Source organism: Sycon ciliatum, chromosome 5 (assembly GCF_964019385.1).
Source record: "Sycon ciliatum chromosome 5, ocSycCili1.1, whole genome shotgun sequence".
Classification (NCBI taxonomy): Eukaryota; Metazoa; Porifera; class Calcarea; order Leucosolenida; family Sycettidae; genus Sycon; species Sycon ciliatum.
This window is the reverse complement of record NC_088647.1, coordinates 10,599,227-10,616,122: the sequence shown is the minus strand read 5'-3', so window position 1 is coordinate 10,616,122 and position 16,896 is coordinate 10,599,227. Positions and strand designations below refer to the sequence as shown.

Below are 16,896 nucleotides of genomic sequence, written 5' to 3'. Positions count from 1 at the left end.
TAGTGATCAGTGATGTGGTGCCATCCACTGCAAGGTACATAACAGGGAGATTGCATTATGTGTGTGCCTGTGGAGCCATGGCCGTACATGGGTTGCTATTGCAGGGCTGTTGCAGTGTTGGCCTTCACTGGTGTTCATGCACATGCAGTGGTGCTGTATTGACTGTGTGTGTGCAGTTGCAGTTAGCTCTGTACACCGAGGATGCTGAGCCTTGAGCCTCTGATATGATTAGGGCTTGGGGAGAAGTGTGAGGCGAAGAATTCATTTTTCCCAAACTTTTGTGATTTTTTTAGCGTACTTTGTTTCTAGAAGCTGAAAGACCCCCACCCCCACCCCCACCCTACCATCCTACTCGAACGTTTACTTTCATACCAGTTCTGTCTCCAGGGACGGTCATCACGAAAACACCTATGCGCTGTTATGCGCCCGGCGCAGCAGATTGCGGCACAAATCGCATGCCGGAACAGTTCCACAACACAGTAGTATGCTTGTGGGAGAATAGCTTGCGAATAACAGGTAAAACCAGACCGGCAATGCCATGACAACGGTGATGTGTGTTCAAATAAGGAGAAACACAACGGAATAAGTTACAATAGAAATGAAAGGTATACACACAGCAGTAAAGAGCCGGAGCAATATTGATCAACACGGAGCAGTGGAGACGTGCTGCTGTCAAAACGATCCTAATAAAATAAACGGAAAAAATGGTATAGTCAATATACCATAGCAATCGATTCAAATATGTACCTGTACACATTTCAACTTTCAGATGGATAAAAAACGAAATATTACAAAGTAGATGAAAAACACAAGGCCGTAGCCGTGACATTAGTCCCTCTGACTCCAGACATGCACTAGCAAGTGCGAAATTGGTCATACACACCCTAACAGAGAGGTGACGGCGTGGGCATGAAGGCATCATAAGCCGGAAGTATCATAGTTTCGACGAGCTGTTTACAACAATTTAAAAATATTTAGATCTCAAGTTCATAAATCTGTATCAGCCCCCATGGACTCATGAAGAAAGATGGACTGTAGTATATGAAAATAAAAAATGAAAATAACATCTTTCTTCCATGAGGCAAGACTTTTCATGACATTGATACAATCTAAGTTTTGTTACTTGTAGGTGAAGCAGCATAGTATCTCAAGAAGCATTGCGCGTGTGTGTGCAGTGCAAAGTGTTGTGCTACACAGCAACGCAGCAGCGTGTATGGTGGATGCAGTGGAAAGGCTACTGTCCACTCCGCAATGGCCAGAAAGTTCTGAGAAGCCAGGCAGATCGGACAAGAAGAGAGTACAGCAGATTAGTGACTGACCTGTCCGTGCACTGACTACGCATGGCTCTGTGTCCTGGCCTCGCGGTGGTATGGTGCATTGCAGGTACAGTGCAGTGGCATACATTGATACAGCTAGTTGCCATTGTAGTCCTCAACTTATGACATCATCGCACTGATGGTACGCACTTATATCTAGTTGATGACTAAGAAATGATGGTTGTGCAGTTCGTGCATGATGTCCGCATCCGATGTCACCTCACCACCACCCGCTCTGGAAATACAACACAGTCATGCATACATGTGCAAGCAAACACAGGCAGACACACACGCACGCACACACGCACACAAGAAAGCAACAGCAATGCAGGATTTTAGTATTAGGTGAGCAACTTGCAGCAGACCAATTGAGTGAAGGGCTCAGCACCATGGATTAATTAACCATGCTCAAAACGGGTCCATCCACACAGGGGGTTCCCTCCACAGGGAACTTCCCAGTGCGAAGCACACACACAAACACATGCACACACATTAAATTACAAGAAAATCCAAAACACGACTAGTACAAATGTCATGTAAGAAACTCCTCGAAAAGTTAAAGAGTGACGATTCAAACGCCCCCTAGATTGTGCAATCCTATTCTGTAGCTAACAAGTACCAATAACAAAGGATCGGAGCAGTATACGGTCTTTTCCCTGCACAAGATACTAGTCACTTGCAGTGCCTACCCTGCATAGTCCAGATAATTAGGTAGTTGCAGAGTAGTATACACTATACAATGACAATTGCACTATATATAATTATGTGCAGAGTAATTATTAGAAATAAACCTACTTGCAAGTACGTGGAGACAACAGTTTAATTATGGCAATAGAAAGGATCAACTGTGCACTCATTCTGGCTATGCACACATCAAGGCACAGGTGATGGGTAAGTTCCAAGAACGTTTTCTCGTGATTGTCATCAGTTGGAATAACATCACAGTATTGATACGAAAGGACAATAACAGAGTGTTATAGTAGTAATATTAGAGCAAGAGTACATAACCAAGAGTGTGCATCTCCTATCTTCAGCTGCGATGGGTTCACCCACGGCGGAATTTTTGTATTGCGTCATTCTTTGGCAGAATTATGATGAAGTGGGTATGGTATCTTCTCGACGGCAGAGCGCAGCGACAGAGGCGAGAAGTATTTTCTCGTCACAGCGGTTTTTTCTCGTGTTTTTTCTCACAAGTGAGCAGTCATCTGATCAATTTCTTTTTACTCGTACATCTTCACATGTTCTCTAAACCGCTGCGCATGAGCACGACTGGCCAGTCGTCTTGAGGTACCCACCCTCCCTCCCTGCTTTTTGTACTTGTCAGATTAGCCACTTGGGGTTTTACACCCGGTTTTTTCCCTCAAAAAAATAATGCGTCCGTCGGCGCGAGGGTTTTTTCCCGGCTGGCTCGGCCCAGACGAATTAATCTGACGGTCCCAAGTGGTGCTTCTGGTTTTCGGTCATTGCTCTCTCAGTTGCTGCCATCGCGTTGCTTTCACAGAATATCCATGTGCTCTGTCCCTTCTTCCGCTATTCTACAATTCCGCATCCTTCCATGTAAAAGAACGTGGTGTCACACTTCTGGCCCTCCTAACCGCAATACAAATGTGCTGTTGTTTGGTGTGTAGCGAGTGTGGCTTATCGCTGTGCGAGAATGCTTGTTTTGTAGATACGGTGAGAGTTCATCAGGTTCAAGACACATCGATCTATCGTCCGTTGTTCTGCTTCGACTACCGTAGCTGTAATGTACAAATCATTTGTACTTTGATCTCTGGCTACGCATGATGGCATCAGTGAGCCAAACCGCCGCCAAAGATTGAGGTCATAAAAAAAATTCCGCCGTGGGCTGGGGGATCGTCTAGTTGCACACTCTTGGTTATGTACTCTTGATTAGAGTCATCTCTTACCCACAATACCACTAACACCCCCATGATCTAATATCCTGATAGCCATGAAACTCAGGGTGCGTTCTTAAATCCTCTCGGAAAAGTTGGAGACTCTCCGAAAAGTTCGAGAGCTGTTCTTATATCCTCTCCGACTTTTAGGAGGCTCTCCAAAGCTCTCCAAGCTTCAGAGGTGGTTGAAACTTGGAGATTCCCGCGGTTTGGGATCAGCGCATGCGAACTAGGGCTAAAAGCCACGTGTTGATCATGAGTGTACGCATTTCCCTTTTCGCATACGCACATGTGTATACTAAATTCATGACTCAAGATCGCGGCCCCTTTGGCGCTTCATATTGCTTGACATGTGCAAAATATCTCCGAATTCTTTGAGACCCGTTCATGAATTACACCAGTTTCTTCGACTTCTCTTTTCTTCTTCTCCTAGAAGCTAGAGAATAATGAACGCACCCTCAGAGTTACAACAAAAAGTTTCCTGCAATTGTAAACTTGTGTACATACATGTACATACCGTATGTCCGCACCTTTAAAGCCATGGAGGTATATTCGATTGTAAAGCCAGTCTCAGTTATAAAGCCATGGGCTTCATAAATGAAATGATATGTGAAGTACGTTTTGCAAAAATGAAGGAATAAGTACTATGCTAACAGACTTACAGCCCAGCAGGAAGGGTGAACAAGTGGATTTAGATTGAAATTTCTGTGTGGACTTTGACTTTTATGGCATGGCGTAGTGGGTGAGTCATTTTACATCTAAAATATCTAGGAAAGCAGCGGTGTTTCGAATATAAGGCCATGGCTTTAAAGGCGCTGACATACGGTACAAGTCAACACCCACACCACACACACGCGCACGTACACCCACACACGTACACACGCACGCACACCCACGCTCTGTACTAGTACCGTAAAATCCCGCAAGAGCGCCCCTACCTCCTCGACGCTTCAGGTGGGGAGGGGCGGATGGGCGAGTCCTACTTGCCGCATTCAGTGCTACATGAAAAAGTACTCACCCTACGAAAACTGTTCGTGCATCTCGTACATCGACCAAAGGTCAAGAGCCAGGAGTCGTACAGACCCGACAAAACGCAGGGTTTGTGCGATCCCTGGTCAGGAGGGTGGGCACTGTTGCGTACATTTCCAACGGGGTCGAGCACGCGTCTGCAGTGCAGTACGACATCACAGACTGCGACAGAGTCAAACGAGGATACAATCAATCACGTCCCTGACAAGAAGTCAGGGAGGGGCGGATGGGAGAGACGGGGCGCTCTGGCGGGATGTTACGGTATACGCCAGTCGCAAGAGAAGCACGCAAATCTGCAGATGCACTGGATGTGCACCCACAGATTTCCTCTTTATAGCAACGATAGCGGGTCTGATTCGGAATGAAATAGATCAAGACAAGCGCCAGATAACTGTCTAATCCACACAACTGGCGAAGCCATGTGAACACACACACAGACACACACACAAGCAGGCACACAGACACAGACAAATAACGTTGAATTGAACATCCTTGAGAGTGGCCTGCACTGACAGGCAGAGAATCGCAAACAAAATCAAGAAAAGCAATGACACATGCATTGCATGGGACGAGAATGCACGTCTCATGTGTAAAAAGCTGAAAAGAGCAAAAGTGGGCCAGCACAATTGGAAGAAACACTGGTAATAAAAACAAAACAAACTGGGGTCTTTAGCACACCAATGTCCCCTGGCAGCTCCAATGAAAAAAATCCAGTATTAAAAGAAGAACACTAAACGTAAGCTAAGGCATTGAAAAACGAGTTCATCTAAAGACAGCAGTAGCGTATTCACAAAAAACATCAAATCATACGAAACGTGTCCACAATTTCAAAACAGCACAGAAATACGAATGGAACTCAAAACACTTCATTGTTGGAAAAAAACTGGAAGGGAAATTATGCACCAGGAGCAAGTATGGCCAGGTAAAAATAAAAATAAATGTTCACAGCAGCAAAGATACTAGCTGCACCACGCAGGCATATATGTGTGACACCTGCACAGGAAGGTCAACGGGCCACAGGATAAGCCTAGTACAATGTACATACAACAAGCACACAGCGCAATTCAAACAATGCTAGCACAGGTAGATGTAGCAACAGCAGCAGCAGCAGCAGCAGCAGCAGCAAGTATTACAGTAAGTCCTTACAGCAACACATCACGCAAGAGCAGGGTACTCATCAGGCATTAGACAGTGGACACGACAATTGGGACACGTGCTCTGCTCATGGAACCATTTACGAATGCATTCAGTATGGAAGCGGTGACCACACTGCAGTTTAATGGAATTCTTGACAGTCATTTCCTCCACACAAATAATACAATCTTCCATTTCATCCATTGCAACAGATGCCTTTTGGAATGCACTTGCACCTCTACTACTGCCATAAGCTGCCATGGATGGCGGCGGCGCAGGCATTGAGGATGTATTCACAGCGGCAGCAGCAGCAGTGTGATGATGACCTGTGCGTTGTTTACTAGCAAGCCTCTGAGCACTACCACTGATTGAGTCGGATGCCGACATACCTGGTGGTGGTGCAGCTGCAACACTAGTTCCAGCACCATTACCTGCCATGGCCGACGTAGTCGATTGACGCGAACGAGTGTCAATGATGACCGTGACACGGCGCACCACATCATCCAAGGAGATGCCAGACAAGCTGTTGTTGTTCTCGGCGCGCACAGTGCGAATGAACTCCACCAGGTCTGCACGGCTATGCCCGGGGTACATAGCTGCCAGTTGACTGATGATCTTTTCAAAGCTGTTTAGCTTCTTTTCACTGACAGCAGCCGGAGCAGCAGGAGCAGCAGCAGTAGACTGAGCTGCCATAGCAGGTTTAGCAGCTTGCACAGTGGTAGAGCCAGACCTTGATGATGCCTTTAATCTACTGTCAGAAGCAGAATGAGCAGCAGTAGCCGGAAGAGTAGCGGTGCTTGTGACTGGTGTTGCTGCCGCTGCTGGTGCAGACAGCTGGCGCGGTACTGGTTGAGATGCGTGCTTGTCACTACCATTACCAACTGCAGCAGGTCTGGGAGAGGATGTAGAGCGAATAGCGGCCGCATCAGCTGCACCTTTCCCCTGTGATGCAGTTGGTGGTTGTGATGGTACTCCGACATCACTGCTAGCAGCAGCAGCAGCAGGAGAGGCGCGTGGAGGAGGCCGCGTTCCACCAAGGGCGACTGGACCACCAGCAGCACGAAGTGGCGCTGGCGGCGACGGTTGTTGCACTGGATTGGCCGAAGCCATGGGTGGTACCGGCACTGGACCACCAGCAGCAGCAGCAGGTGGTGGTGGTGGCATAGTTTGCCTTGGAGGCACTGGCAGCTGTACACCCAAAGGTGCTAGTGATGACAGTTCTTTCTGGCCACTCTGCAGTGATTCAATCTGATGAACAGCCATAGCAACCAGTCTTTCGCCACAGCTGATCAACTCCTTTTGGTAGCGATTGGTCTGTTTCAGATGCTCCACCAAAGCGACATTGTTATGACCAGACTGCAAGGCATGCTGGAGACGACCCGCAACCATTCCTGCCTGTTGACGGAAGCCTTCGATCTCACGCAGGCGCATGTCCCGCCGCAATTCTATCACAGTGACTTCAGCGGACACAGAGCGCTGCTTCAAAGCTTCTACCGTATTCTGCAGATCGCGTTTCTGCGAGTCACTCAATGACAGCTGTTTCGTGTAGTCCTCACGCTCCACATCAACTTGTTGACGAAGCTGGTTGCATTCTTGCTGTGATCGCTCCAAGTCCGCACGCAGCTTAGTCTCACGTCCTTCCAGCTCCTTGACCTGATGGCGAACACGTTTCGCTTCAGCAACATTCTTAACTTCGGCTTCATGCTTCTCGCGCAGCGAAGTGACTACACTTTTGAGCTTGGCATTTTTCTCCTGTGCCTCCGCAGTCTTCTTGTGTGCCGTGCCCAAGTCCATTTCAAACTGTCTCTTCTGCTTGTGCTGCCGGTCATTGACATCACTCAGCTGCTCGTTGACATCATCCAGCTGTTGCTTCAATCTATCACATTCCTCTTGAAGCTCTTCAGCAATGACCTCAGGATCCAGGCCACGGTCTGTCTGGCATGCCTTATCGCAGCTATCCTCATCCCCAGTGTCATCATACGTTTCACTGTCGTCCACATTAGAAGACATATGATCAGCAGCGGCGGCGGCGGCAGCTGCTGCGGCAGCAGCCCTTTCCTTCTTCTTCTGCTTCTTGCTCTTGGCAGGAGGCTGAGAGGACACAGAAGATGCGGAGCTGGTGGCACTAGCAGCGGCTGTGCTGCTTTTGCTACGGCTAGCGGCCGCCGCACTGGACTTATCTTGCTGGGCTGCTGCTGCTGGTTTGCTGCTGGTAGTAGTGGAGATTTCTTGAGCTTCTTCTGCCACATGCCGCACCACATTCAGATCACTAAACTGGTGGCTCTTGGATGAGCTGACATTGCTAGCTACATCATCATTGATAAGGTCAACAGGCACGCAAGATATGGACTCATGCGAGGACACAGTCGACATAGGTGGAGGAGGCAAGCTGTTGGGTGCTGCAGTTGTGCCTCCAAACATTGTAGTAGAAGCAGGAGCAATAGGCGGAGGCCGCGGCATGGGTGGCGAATTCATCATCATCGGCGGCATTGTGTGCGCTGGTGGAGGCCCCACACCGTGTAGTCCTGGTGGTCCAGGTGGCAGAGGAAATGGTGGCATAGGAACCCCGGGTGGTGGAGGCCCTGGCGGAGGTGGCATGAAAAAGCCACCGGGAGGTCCAGAAGCCATGAACTCTACACCTGGCATAGCAGGAAGAGGAGCAGTTAGTGGTACCGGTGGTATCATGCTGTTCGAGTACATGGCTGCTGGAGGAAGGTTGGGCACCTCCATCGATGCTGCAAATTCATCCAAACAAGTTGTATCAGCAGTAGTATTGCCGCTAGCACTGCGACCGGACACGTTCTTAGGTACAAACTCATTGGCATCAACATTCAGCGCCGGTGAATTGGCTGCATCGGCACTACTAGCAGCTGAGCCGGCTTCTGGCTTTGCGCCTGGACGGCGTATGTCAACAGCAGCCGATACACTACGTTCTGGACCTGCATCCTCCACTGACGGCAGGAATTCACGCAAGCAAACACGACTACCACGGACAGCGAATAGTTCAGAGCGTCTCAGAAATCCCTTCAGCCCACCAACTACTTCAATAGCCTGTTTCACTTGGTCCGGAAAGAAACCTATGTTCTCAGTCAAGCGCCCATCATCAATTCCCATCTCACCGCCATAGCGCACCACATCAGCCAACATTGAGTAGACGTTGGTGAGAACCTCACTGTCTACTTCAAGCAGTAGCTCATCATCCTTAACGGCTGCTGTCGAGGGCTTCTCAGATAGTGTTGACACAGTAGTTGAAGTGGCAGCAGTTTTCCCAGAATCTTCCTCCATGCTCAAACTTGGATAGTCACCGGCATTCTTAGCGCCTGGGAGATTGACTGTACCAAGGTGGCTGCTGCCCGTCGGGCCCTGGGTAGAGGTATCCGGTAAATGGATTGGTACATGGCTGGCAGTACGAGGTATGCCACCAGTAGCAGTAGGCATGGCCATGGACATCGGCGGCACTGGAACGCGAGTGCCTGTTGACACATCACTGGCCGTTCTGTATGATAATGATGTACTAGCCGGTGGAGGCATAGGCGGGAACGAGCCGAGAGCGCTAATGCCACTACTGAACGAGCCGAGAGCACTAATGCCACTACTGGCAGTACTGCTGCTGCTGATGCTGCTGTTGCTGCCGAACATCTCAAAATGAGGATTGGCATCTTCAGCGGAAACAAGCGGCAGGCCGTCAGCATTGCGTGGTACATACTGGTCACCAAGGAAAGCATCCAGGGCCACCGTCTGGCTCTTCGCTACTTTCTTCTTCTTTGCTTTGCTCTTGGAAGACTTGGTTGTCATGGAATCCTCATCGTCATCACGTTTCAGCCTGACCATAGATGTTGTGTCGGCACTAGCACTGGCAGCAGCAGCAGCATCAGCATCAGCAGGGGCAACAGTAGCAACAGCAGCGGCGGTGTCACAGGTGGCAACAGCATTTGCCGACGTCAGATGTGCTCCAGCTCCAGAGGAACCAACAGCAGAAGCAGCACCAGCAGCTGGTAGATGAGTTGGATAATCGTCGTCAGTGGCATGGTGCTCTCTACCGTCTTTGATTTTGCTTTCACGTGGTCCAGCCGGAGTAGCAAGAGCATCAGCAACAATACCCTCATCGTCAACCGGTCGCTGTTTGACCTTCTGGGTTTTAGCCTTGCCGGAACGCTGCTTGCCAGCAGTGGCTGCTGTGGACTTTGACTTGATGAGAGACTCATCACGGAACTCTTTCTTGGCCTTACGCCCAGTATCGTGGATGTTGATACAATAAATACGCCCTTCACAGTCCGGTGTCACGCAACCACTGCCCAGCAGATCTTTCTCTGACGGCTTACTAGGATCATCAGCACGCACGCGTCTCCAGCAAGTCAAGTGGTAGTCAACATGACAGAGCGACGTGCAGGTTGTGCGCACGTACCCCTTGTAATCAGGATCGCTGAGATAAATCGGACGGCGAGTTTTACATTCCAAATAGCGACACACGGCCTCTGGGCGCGGAGGATTCAAGCACAGAGCACGCAAGTCAACGAGCACTTCATTGTAATCTTTGGCACGCGACTCCGCAATGACGGTTTCAGTTCCGGGCCAAGTACATGTGACTAACTGACTCTTACTGCGTTTCAGCATTGCCAGGCCTTTCTCCACTGCTTCAAGTGCTTCCTGGTAATTGTTCAACTTCACATGCACCTGTGCTTGGCCATAGTAGACAAGTGGGAAGGAAATATTTTCAAATTCATGCAGTATGCAAGCCAGGTGCTCGCCAGCTTCCACTAGTGAGTTATGATCGGCTAGTTCCACCAGAGCACTAGCTAAGCTGTAGAGTAAAACAACATGCTCGCGATCGCCCATCAACTTCTTGTTCACACTGACCGCTTTCAATGCATCTCTGTACTTGGGTAGAGCACGGTTGAAATCGTTCAGGAGCAATTGTTGCGAGGCACCCGCGAGCAGATCCACCAATTCAAAGCGCTCCAATGTTTGTTTCCGAGCAGCACTGGCTTGTTGCACGGGAGCAGACTCCGATTTCGTGCTGTTGGCAGAGTCCTTTCTTTTTTGGGAATCATTGTTATCTTGGCGTTGAGCCGGGGCATGCGGTTGTTGGTTGTGCTTAGCAGATGTAGTTGGTGCAGTTGTCGCAGCGCTAGTCTTAGAAGATGATGATGCCGAGCTAGAGGCTGATTTTGCTGAGGATTTCTTGTTAGAGGCAGCAGAAGAGTTAGAGGATAGGGCACCATGCACTGAGGAATTTACAGCAGATGAGGACAAAGATGGCTTGACAGAATTGTTTTTTTTGCTTTCACTGCCAGAGGCAGAAAGCTTAGAGACGGAAGACGAGGATGTAGCTACTTTAGACTTAAATTGGACAAGGGGAGGTGAATCAGTGTCACTAGAATCGGCTGAGCTGACCAATTCTGGCATATCATTAAGATCATCATCATCATCATCATCATCATCATCATCATCATCACCATCATTGTTATCACACATATTATGTAGTCCAGCAGAAAGTGGTTTCTTTTTGCTTGGAGAGTCTGGTGGATTATGTTCTCGTACAAATAAACCTGCAGCAGACTTTGCCTTCTCCTTGCTGCTAGCGGTGTTGGTGCTACTACTGGTATTGGCTGGTGTACTGGATGCCTTAGGAGCAGCCTTACTATTCTGATCAGTGGTCTTCGTCTTTGACGGTAGTACTATGTCATCATCTTCATTACTGTCAGCAGAATCAGACTCAAGACTGCTAGATGTCATTTCATCATCTAGCTCAACTAGACCTGGTATATCATCGTCGTCGACTTCATCTTCTTGAGCTACAGCAGAGCTGGCAGCAGTAGCAGTAGCAGCAGATGCAGTGGTGGCCTTGCCTGCTATGATAGATTGCTTATCTGAGTTTGCCGTTAGTGTTTTGGAAGATGTGGTGTTACTAGAAGTACTTATAGCACTGTCACTATCCTCCGTAATCCAACCATCATCACTGCACTCATCTTCTTCATCAGTCACCAGCTCGGGCATGTCGTCATACTGTGATCGACGCTTGCCGTCTCGCTGCTGACTTTTAGACTTACTGCTAGATTCATGCTTTGCGCCGCCAACTCCTCCATCGCGCTTGGCAATTGCACTTAAAATTGCTTCATACTGCTTCTCTAGGTCAGATTTTGCTTTACATATCTTGCGTGCCGTCTCGTTGGCTTCTTTGGCTTTGACATAGCACCCGCTCTCGATCAAGGCTTGCACGTAGCGATGCTGACCTCTTTCCCACTCTGGTTGTAGCACTGAGCAGCGCTTTCCATCGACCAAGGCCAACATGGCTTTGCTTTGCTTCAAGTAACAAATGCACCGGTTGCTGTATAATATGTTGCTGAACGGATTCTGCCGGATCGCATTGCTGTAAAGTCCAATGGCTTTGGGAATACCGGTATCCAACTTGAAACAGGCATTTCCTTCAATTTTTATATGATGCGTTGCTTCTTCACTCTTGGCACAACTGCGTCTGTGCTCTTTACTGAGATCACGTGAATCACAAATTAGAGCTCGTATATGATCGGAAACATGCTTGACGACAAGCAATAGAACTGTAAAGCGAACTTTTGACCGTAAACCAGGATATCTCTGGGCTAATTTCTGGATATTTGTCGTAAACCATGAACTCTCCGGCGGATTGCCAAGGGAATGCTCCTCTGCCTGGTCAGCAATTCCCAAGATGTGGTCGAGTAGGAATTGATTATTAAGATGTTCCTTGATGGCAGACAGAGCATCTTGGACCATATCCACAAGGTCCAGGTCAGCTAGCTGCCTGTATACAACGGCATTATTCTCGTCAAGCACTCCAGCTTCCTTCGCCACACCTCGCCAAGCATTGCAGTGGTCCGGCTGGCTGAATAGCAGAAAGGAGAGAACACGAACTCTCATGACTTCAAAGTGTTCACCACGTACTGAATCACTGAGTTTAAACCATGTCTCGGCTGTATCCATTCTGGTTAGTTCCTTCGTAGAGGCGCGTTCAGTGCTGGACTTTTTCCCTTTGTTTTTTGAACGAGAAGACTTCTGGCCCGAGGCCGACTTTTTCTCCATTTTGAACTACGCCACGCGTATGTGCGTCCAATATAGAGAAATTCCGAAAGCGAACGGTTCACACAACTAACTTGCACCAGTAACCAGGCCTCCAACGAAAGCAACTCAGTGGATCGAGTCGCGAGATCGATATAAACCAGTTGAAAACAACAATTATTTTTAGTTCAAGATGATGCAAGTTGATGAAAAAATTGTTCAGAAAGAGCCAAGTCGGCATGCTGGCATACAGCGCGCGCGCTGCATGCACCGGGACCCGACGCTAGGAGCTAGGCTAGGCCAGGATCAGAAAGGTAAGTAAGTGCGGTATGCAAAGTAAGTGCTGATGCAGTGATGGCCGCTAGCGAGTGGCCACGCCATACCATGGGCCGGGGGAGTAGACTCTACGTACCGCCACAGGCATGCACAGACATACAACCAGTAGATCTACGGCGCACTTCAACTTCAAGTTCAACACAAGCACACCAATGACAATGCCATTGTGACAACTGACATGTCACAAAGCTGCAAGCTGCATAGTAAGTGAAGAGCTTGAGAACAAAACGCTGTATGCGCCAAATCTTCAAAATCGAGATTTTTGACCCAACTGAAAGATCACATCGAGCTGAATTTGATGGCGAGGTCATTTTTGGCGAAAACGCAGTACATCCTACAGAAAACCCCATTCAAACAGTCGCTTTCAGAGCAAAACGCTGTATATCCGGCTAGGATTTTTTTTCAAAACGCAGTATACGCCAGTTGTCATAGTTATACAGTCGTGGGCAGCGCGCGTGGTGTTCAGAACGCGCAGAACACTGCTTTTTGTCATTTTTTCAAACTAGTTTGAATTATTTTTTTGAACGAGCGCTTGACTCGACTTATGGCTGTCAAATTAGCTTTCTCTTCTTCCTGACGCTGTCAAAGCTCTTGTCTTAGACATCAGCGTGGCGGAGGTGACATTAGATGGTATGAGTGAGCCAGTTGTTTTGTCTCCTGCTGGGAGAGGGCGTCTTGTGCCTATATTCTCACCCGGATATACTGCGTTTTGCCAAAAAGAAGGTGAAAAATTCAAAAAATATCAAAATCTGAGAGGTGTGGATTTTTGATGACATGGTGTTTGGGGTCCAGTATTCCTTCTGGTACTAAATCCAAATTTCCATTGGGATGGGATGTAAGACAAAGTCAGGACAGAATTTTGACTTTACCCGAAAAGTGCCAAAATGGATATACCGTGTTTTGTTCTCAAGCTCTTCAAGTGTAGATCAGAATCAAGCAATGACGCACAAGCCGACCACAACCCAGGCAGGACTGGCTGAGTCATGAGTGAAGCAGTTTGGATTGTCCGGCCTTTCACACTTTTGTGATACTGAAAGTCTACAAATTTTCGGCCCATTCAAATGCGCCATTCAAATTTCGGCCTCCGAGGGCTAAAACCAATTTCAGGCTTTAATTTTCAGCCACATCAAATTTTCGGCCTGTACTGCTGCCGTCTGTGTACACTGTCACATTGAACCTTGCAAAACAAAATTTCAGGCGCAACAAATTTCGGCCAAACATGACCAGGCTGAAAATAGTCGAAAATAAATATGCGCCGAATATTTGTTACAGTATGTAACTTGAGTACCATACTCAAGTACTTTCGCTGTTGCTTTCACACGCGCGAAAAAGCACAAACATGGGCCTATGGCCCCGAGCAAGTTTATCACGATTTCGCACGTGTGTTGGTCACACGAGAAAAAGAGGGACATGCACATGAGTTTGCGCGTCGTGTGAATCGCCTACTACTCGTGTGACCAAAGTGCGTGCAAATCTTGATAAACTTGCTAGAGGGCCATAGCCTCATAGGCCCACGGCTGTGCTTTCACGCGCATGTGTGCGCGTGTAAAACCAGTAGAGAGGCTAAGATGCACGTTATTTCTGACGGGACGCGCAATTTCACGTCAAATTTGGCGTAAAACTCCAAATTTCGACGTGAGCTATTTTCGACGTGAGTTTTCCAACGCGCGAGCCAATAACACGAGCTGAACTTTCGTGTCACGTCAGAAATTACGTGCATCTTAACCTCTCTAATGAGTATCGTACTCGAGTTACGTGAGTATGCTCAAGTACACAGAAGCATGTGATATTTGCACGGGTCTGTTGTCCGTGTGAACTCGTCCGATCCCCCGATGGGCAGCTTGTCAACTTTTACACAAACGTGTTTTCGTTCATAAATATACAGTTCATATACACATCGTGTGAATCGCCTATTAGAACCTGCTCAGCAGTAAACACACGTTGGTGGCCAAATGGTTGATCCCGCCGCCGCCGGCATAGCCTGACCAACCGGACTGGTTCTGCCGGGCCTGCAAACCATACCATAGTCCTGTAGATAAGAGTCTTATGAGTGCATAAACCAGAGTGTGCAACTCGGGATGGTTCCTGGGGAGCGCAATTCGTGCAGTACGTCATTTCTGACGGCATGGTAAGCCACAGATACGGTGAAAAGTTGCGTAACCAGTCGCGGTGGTGCAGGTCACTGAGTTTGTCCTGATTTCGGTTTTTTGATACGGATAACCTAGCCTGGTGACTTTACTTGTCGGTAGATGTACGCAGCGTACACAGTCACACAAAACACCGAAATCTAGCATTTATATTCCACACTTTTATTATCCGATGATCTTGTTTTGTTTGCTATGATTCCGTGATTTTCTGTTGGTAACTTTCGAACTTAGCAGCCACATGAGAAAAAAATCCTGAAACAGGACGTCTAAAATCAAGCAAACTTGGCTGATTTCCGGGCTATGAAACATGATAATTTGAGCTGTATGGCAAGTCGCAGCTTGGCTGACCTCATCAGGGTGACGTAGTGCACGAACTGCGCTGTTTCAGATCTGATATGCACAGTTGCACACTCTGGTTTATGTACTCTTGGTATCGGTTATAGTGTTATTGTGTAAAATAATATTTATACTGCATACAAGAATGAACTCTCATATTTTCATAATCATAACATGGGTTTCAAGTGAACATAATATGTGAACATTTATATTCTTATGCCTGGTTCACACTAGGCCGATTTTCCAGCCTATGCTCCCACACCGACAAGAAATCGACCGACTGTGTCGGACGAGTCGGACTAGCAGTTCACACACAATGGTGGGCAACTTCGCTTGTACTATAGTTGTAGGCTTGTCTGTTACACACGTACACGCGGTACACAGCCGCGCTAGACCGTAGTAGACGCTAGACAACGGAAACGAGATAGTTTTTACACGAGCTACAAGGCCAAAGGCGTGAAAAGGCTAGCATATAGTAGCGATCCAGTGCAGCCAGTTCACGGTCTGCACCGACGCTCTCCGCTGTCATGGTGGAAAGCCTACAGTGATTGGTCCGATGCATGCTCCATCACGCGCAAGCACTAAAAATCGGTCGGCTTTTCGGCTAAATATCGACCAGTCGCTACTTGGCCGAAAACTAGTGACAAGAAAATCGCCGCAGATCTGTCGGAAGCCTGTATGACAACACCGTCCACACCAGGCAATTTTCGCCCCGATCTTGAGGATTTTTCGGACGAGTCCATGTCAGCCAGAAAATCGGCCTAGTGTGAACCTGGCATAACAAGCAATGTTATCGCATAATAGAATATATCGGTCCTAAGAATGGACTTTGTGTAGCAAAACATACCAGATTAGTACAAAGTGCATCGCCTGCAGTAATAGCATCGGTCCGGTGCAGTTCTGCGGTTCTGATCCTACTCAGGGGCGTAGGAAGGGTTATGGAAGTGGTACGACCGAAGGTCGGCGCGGCCGTGTTTAAGGGGGATCCGGGGGACCTCCCCCGGGAGATTTTTTGTAAAAAGACACAAAATCTTGCGTTCTGGGACTGTGCATGCAGTGTGCAGTCGAGTCGAGTACAGTACTCAGTACGACTGCAGATGCATGGCAGATCTATGAGTACGAGTCTAGAAAAAAGGTCAAAGTCTGATGCGCATACTATAGTAGTAGTAAATAGTACTAGTATGCATCGATGGATCCTGATTTTTTTATTACGGTTTTGCACGTTCCGGACGGACCACACTTTTCGAAAAGTGGTACGGCCATGGTCGTACCAGTCGTAGCGGGTGCTATGCCCCTGCTACTCGTGTTGCGTCGGTAGTGCTGCATGTGCAACTGTTGTGGTCATGTAACTCATGTCCCTTAGTCACATGGCAAAGTACATGTACTTGTACTGCACAGCCTGCAGATGGTGTAGTCGCCGATCACGATAGCACACATGTACTGAGTCTGTTGCAAGCATGTCACAGCGTGAATGCAGTTCTGCACGGAGAGCCCTACACATACCCTACGTGTACGGCTCCCTGGTTCTGCACGGGCAGGCGTCCTGGCTGAGGTGAGGTCTACTCGTAGAGCCTCGGCCTCATGGCGTGGTGTCCGACAAAATCTCAGGCTGACGTCATCTTTTATGATGCAATGCTTTCAGCGCTATAGCACCAGTGGCAGTGATATGTG

The 16,896-nt window shown here is 48.2% G+C and overlaps 2 protein-coding genes across 2 annotated transcripts in view; both read right to left on the bottom strand.

Moving 5' to 3' along the window:
* Positions 1 to 485: 485 nt before the first annotated feature.
* Positions 486 to 16,896, bottom strand: part of LOC135817575 (two pore channel protein 2-like) — a gene marked incomplete in the record, with an annotated part of 40,608 nt that continues 24,197 nt past the window's right edge. Inside the window, 1 exon segment of the mRNA XM_065330789.1 lies at positions 486 to 1,551. Coding sequence (XP_065186861.1) covers positions 1,473 to 1,551 — 79 coding nt within the window.
* On the bottom strand, positions 4,713 to 12,885 carry LOC135817572 (E3 ubiquitin-protein ligase TTC3-like). Its single transcript, XM_065330786.1, has one exon. The coding sequence runs from the start codon at positions 12,428 to 12,430 to the stop codon at positions 5,396 to 5,398; it is 7,035 nt and encodes a 2,344-aa protein (XP_065186858.1). The 5' UTR covers positions 12,431 to 12,885; the 3' UTR covers positions 4,713 to 5,395.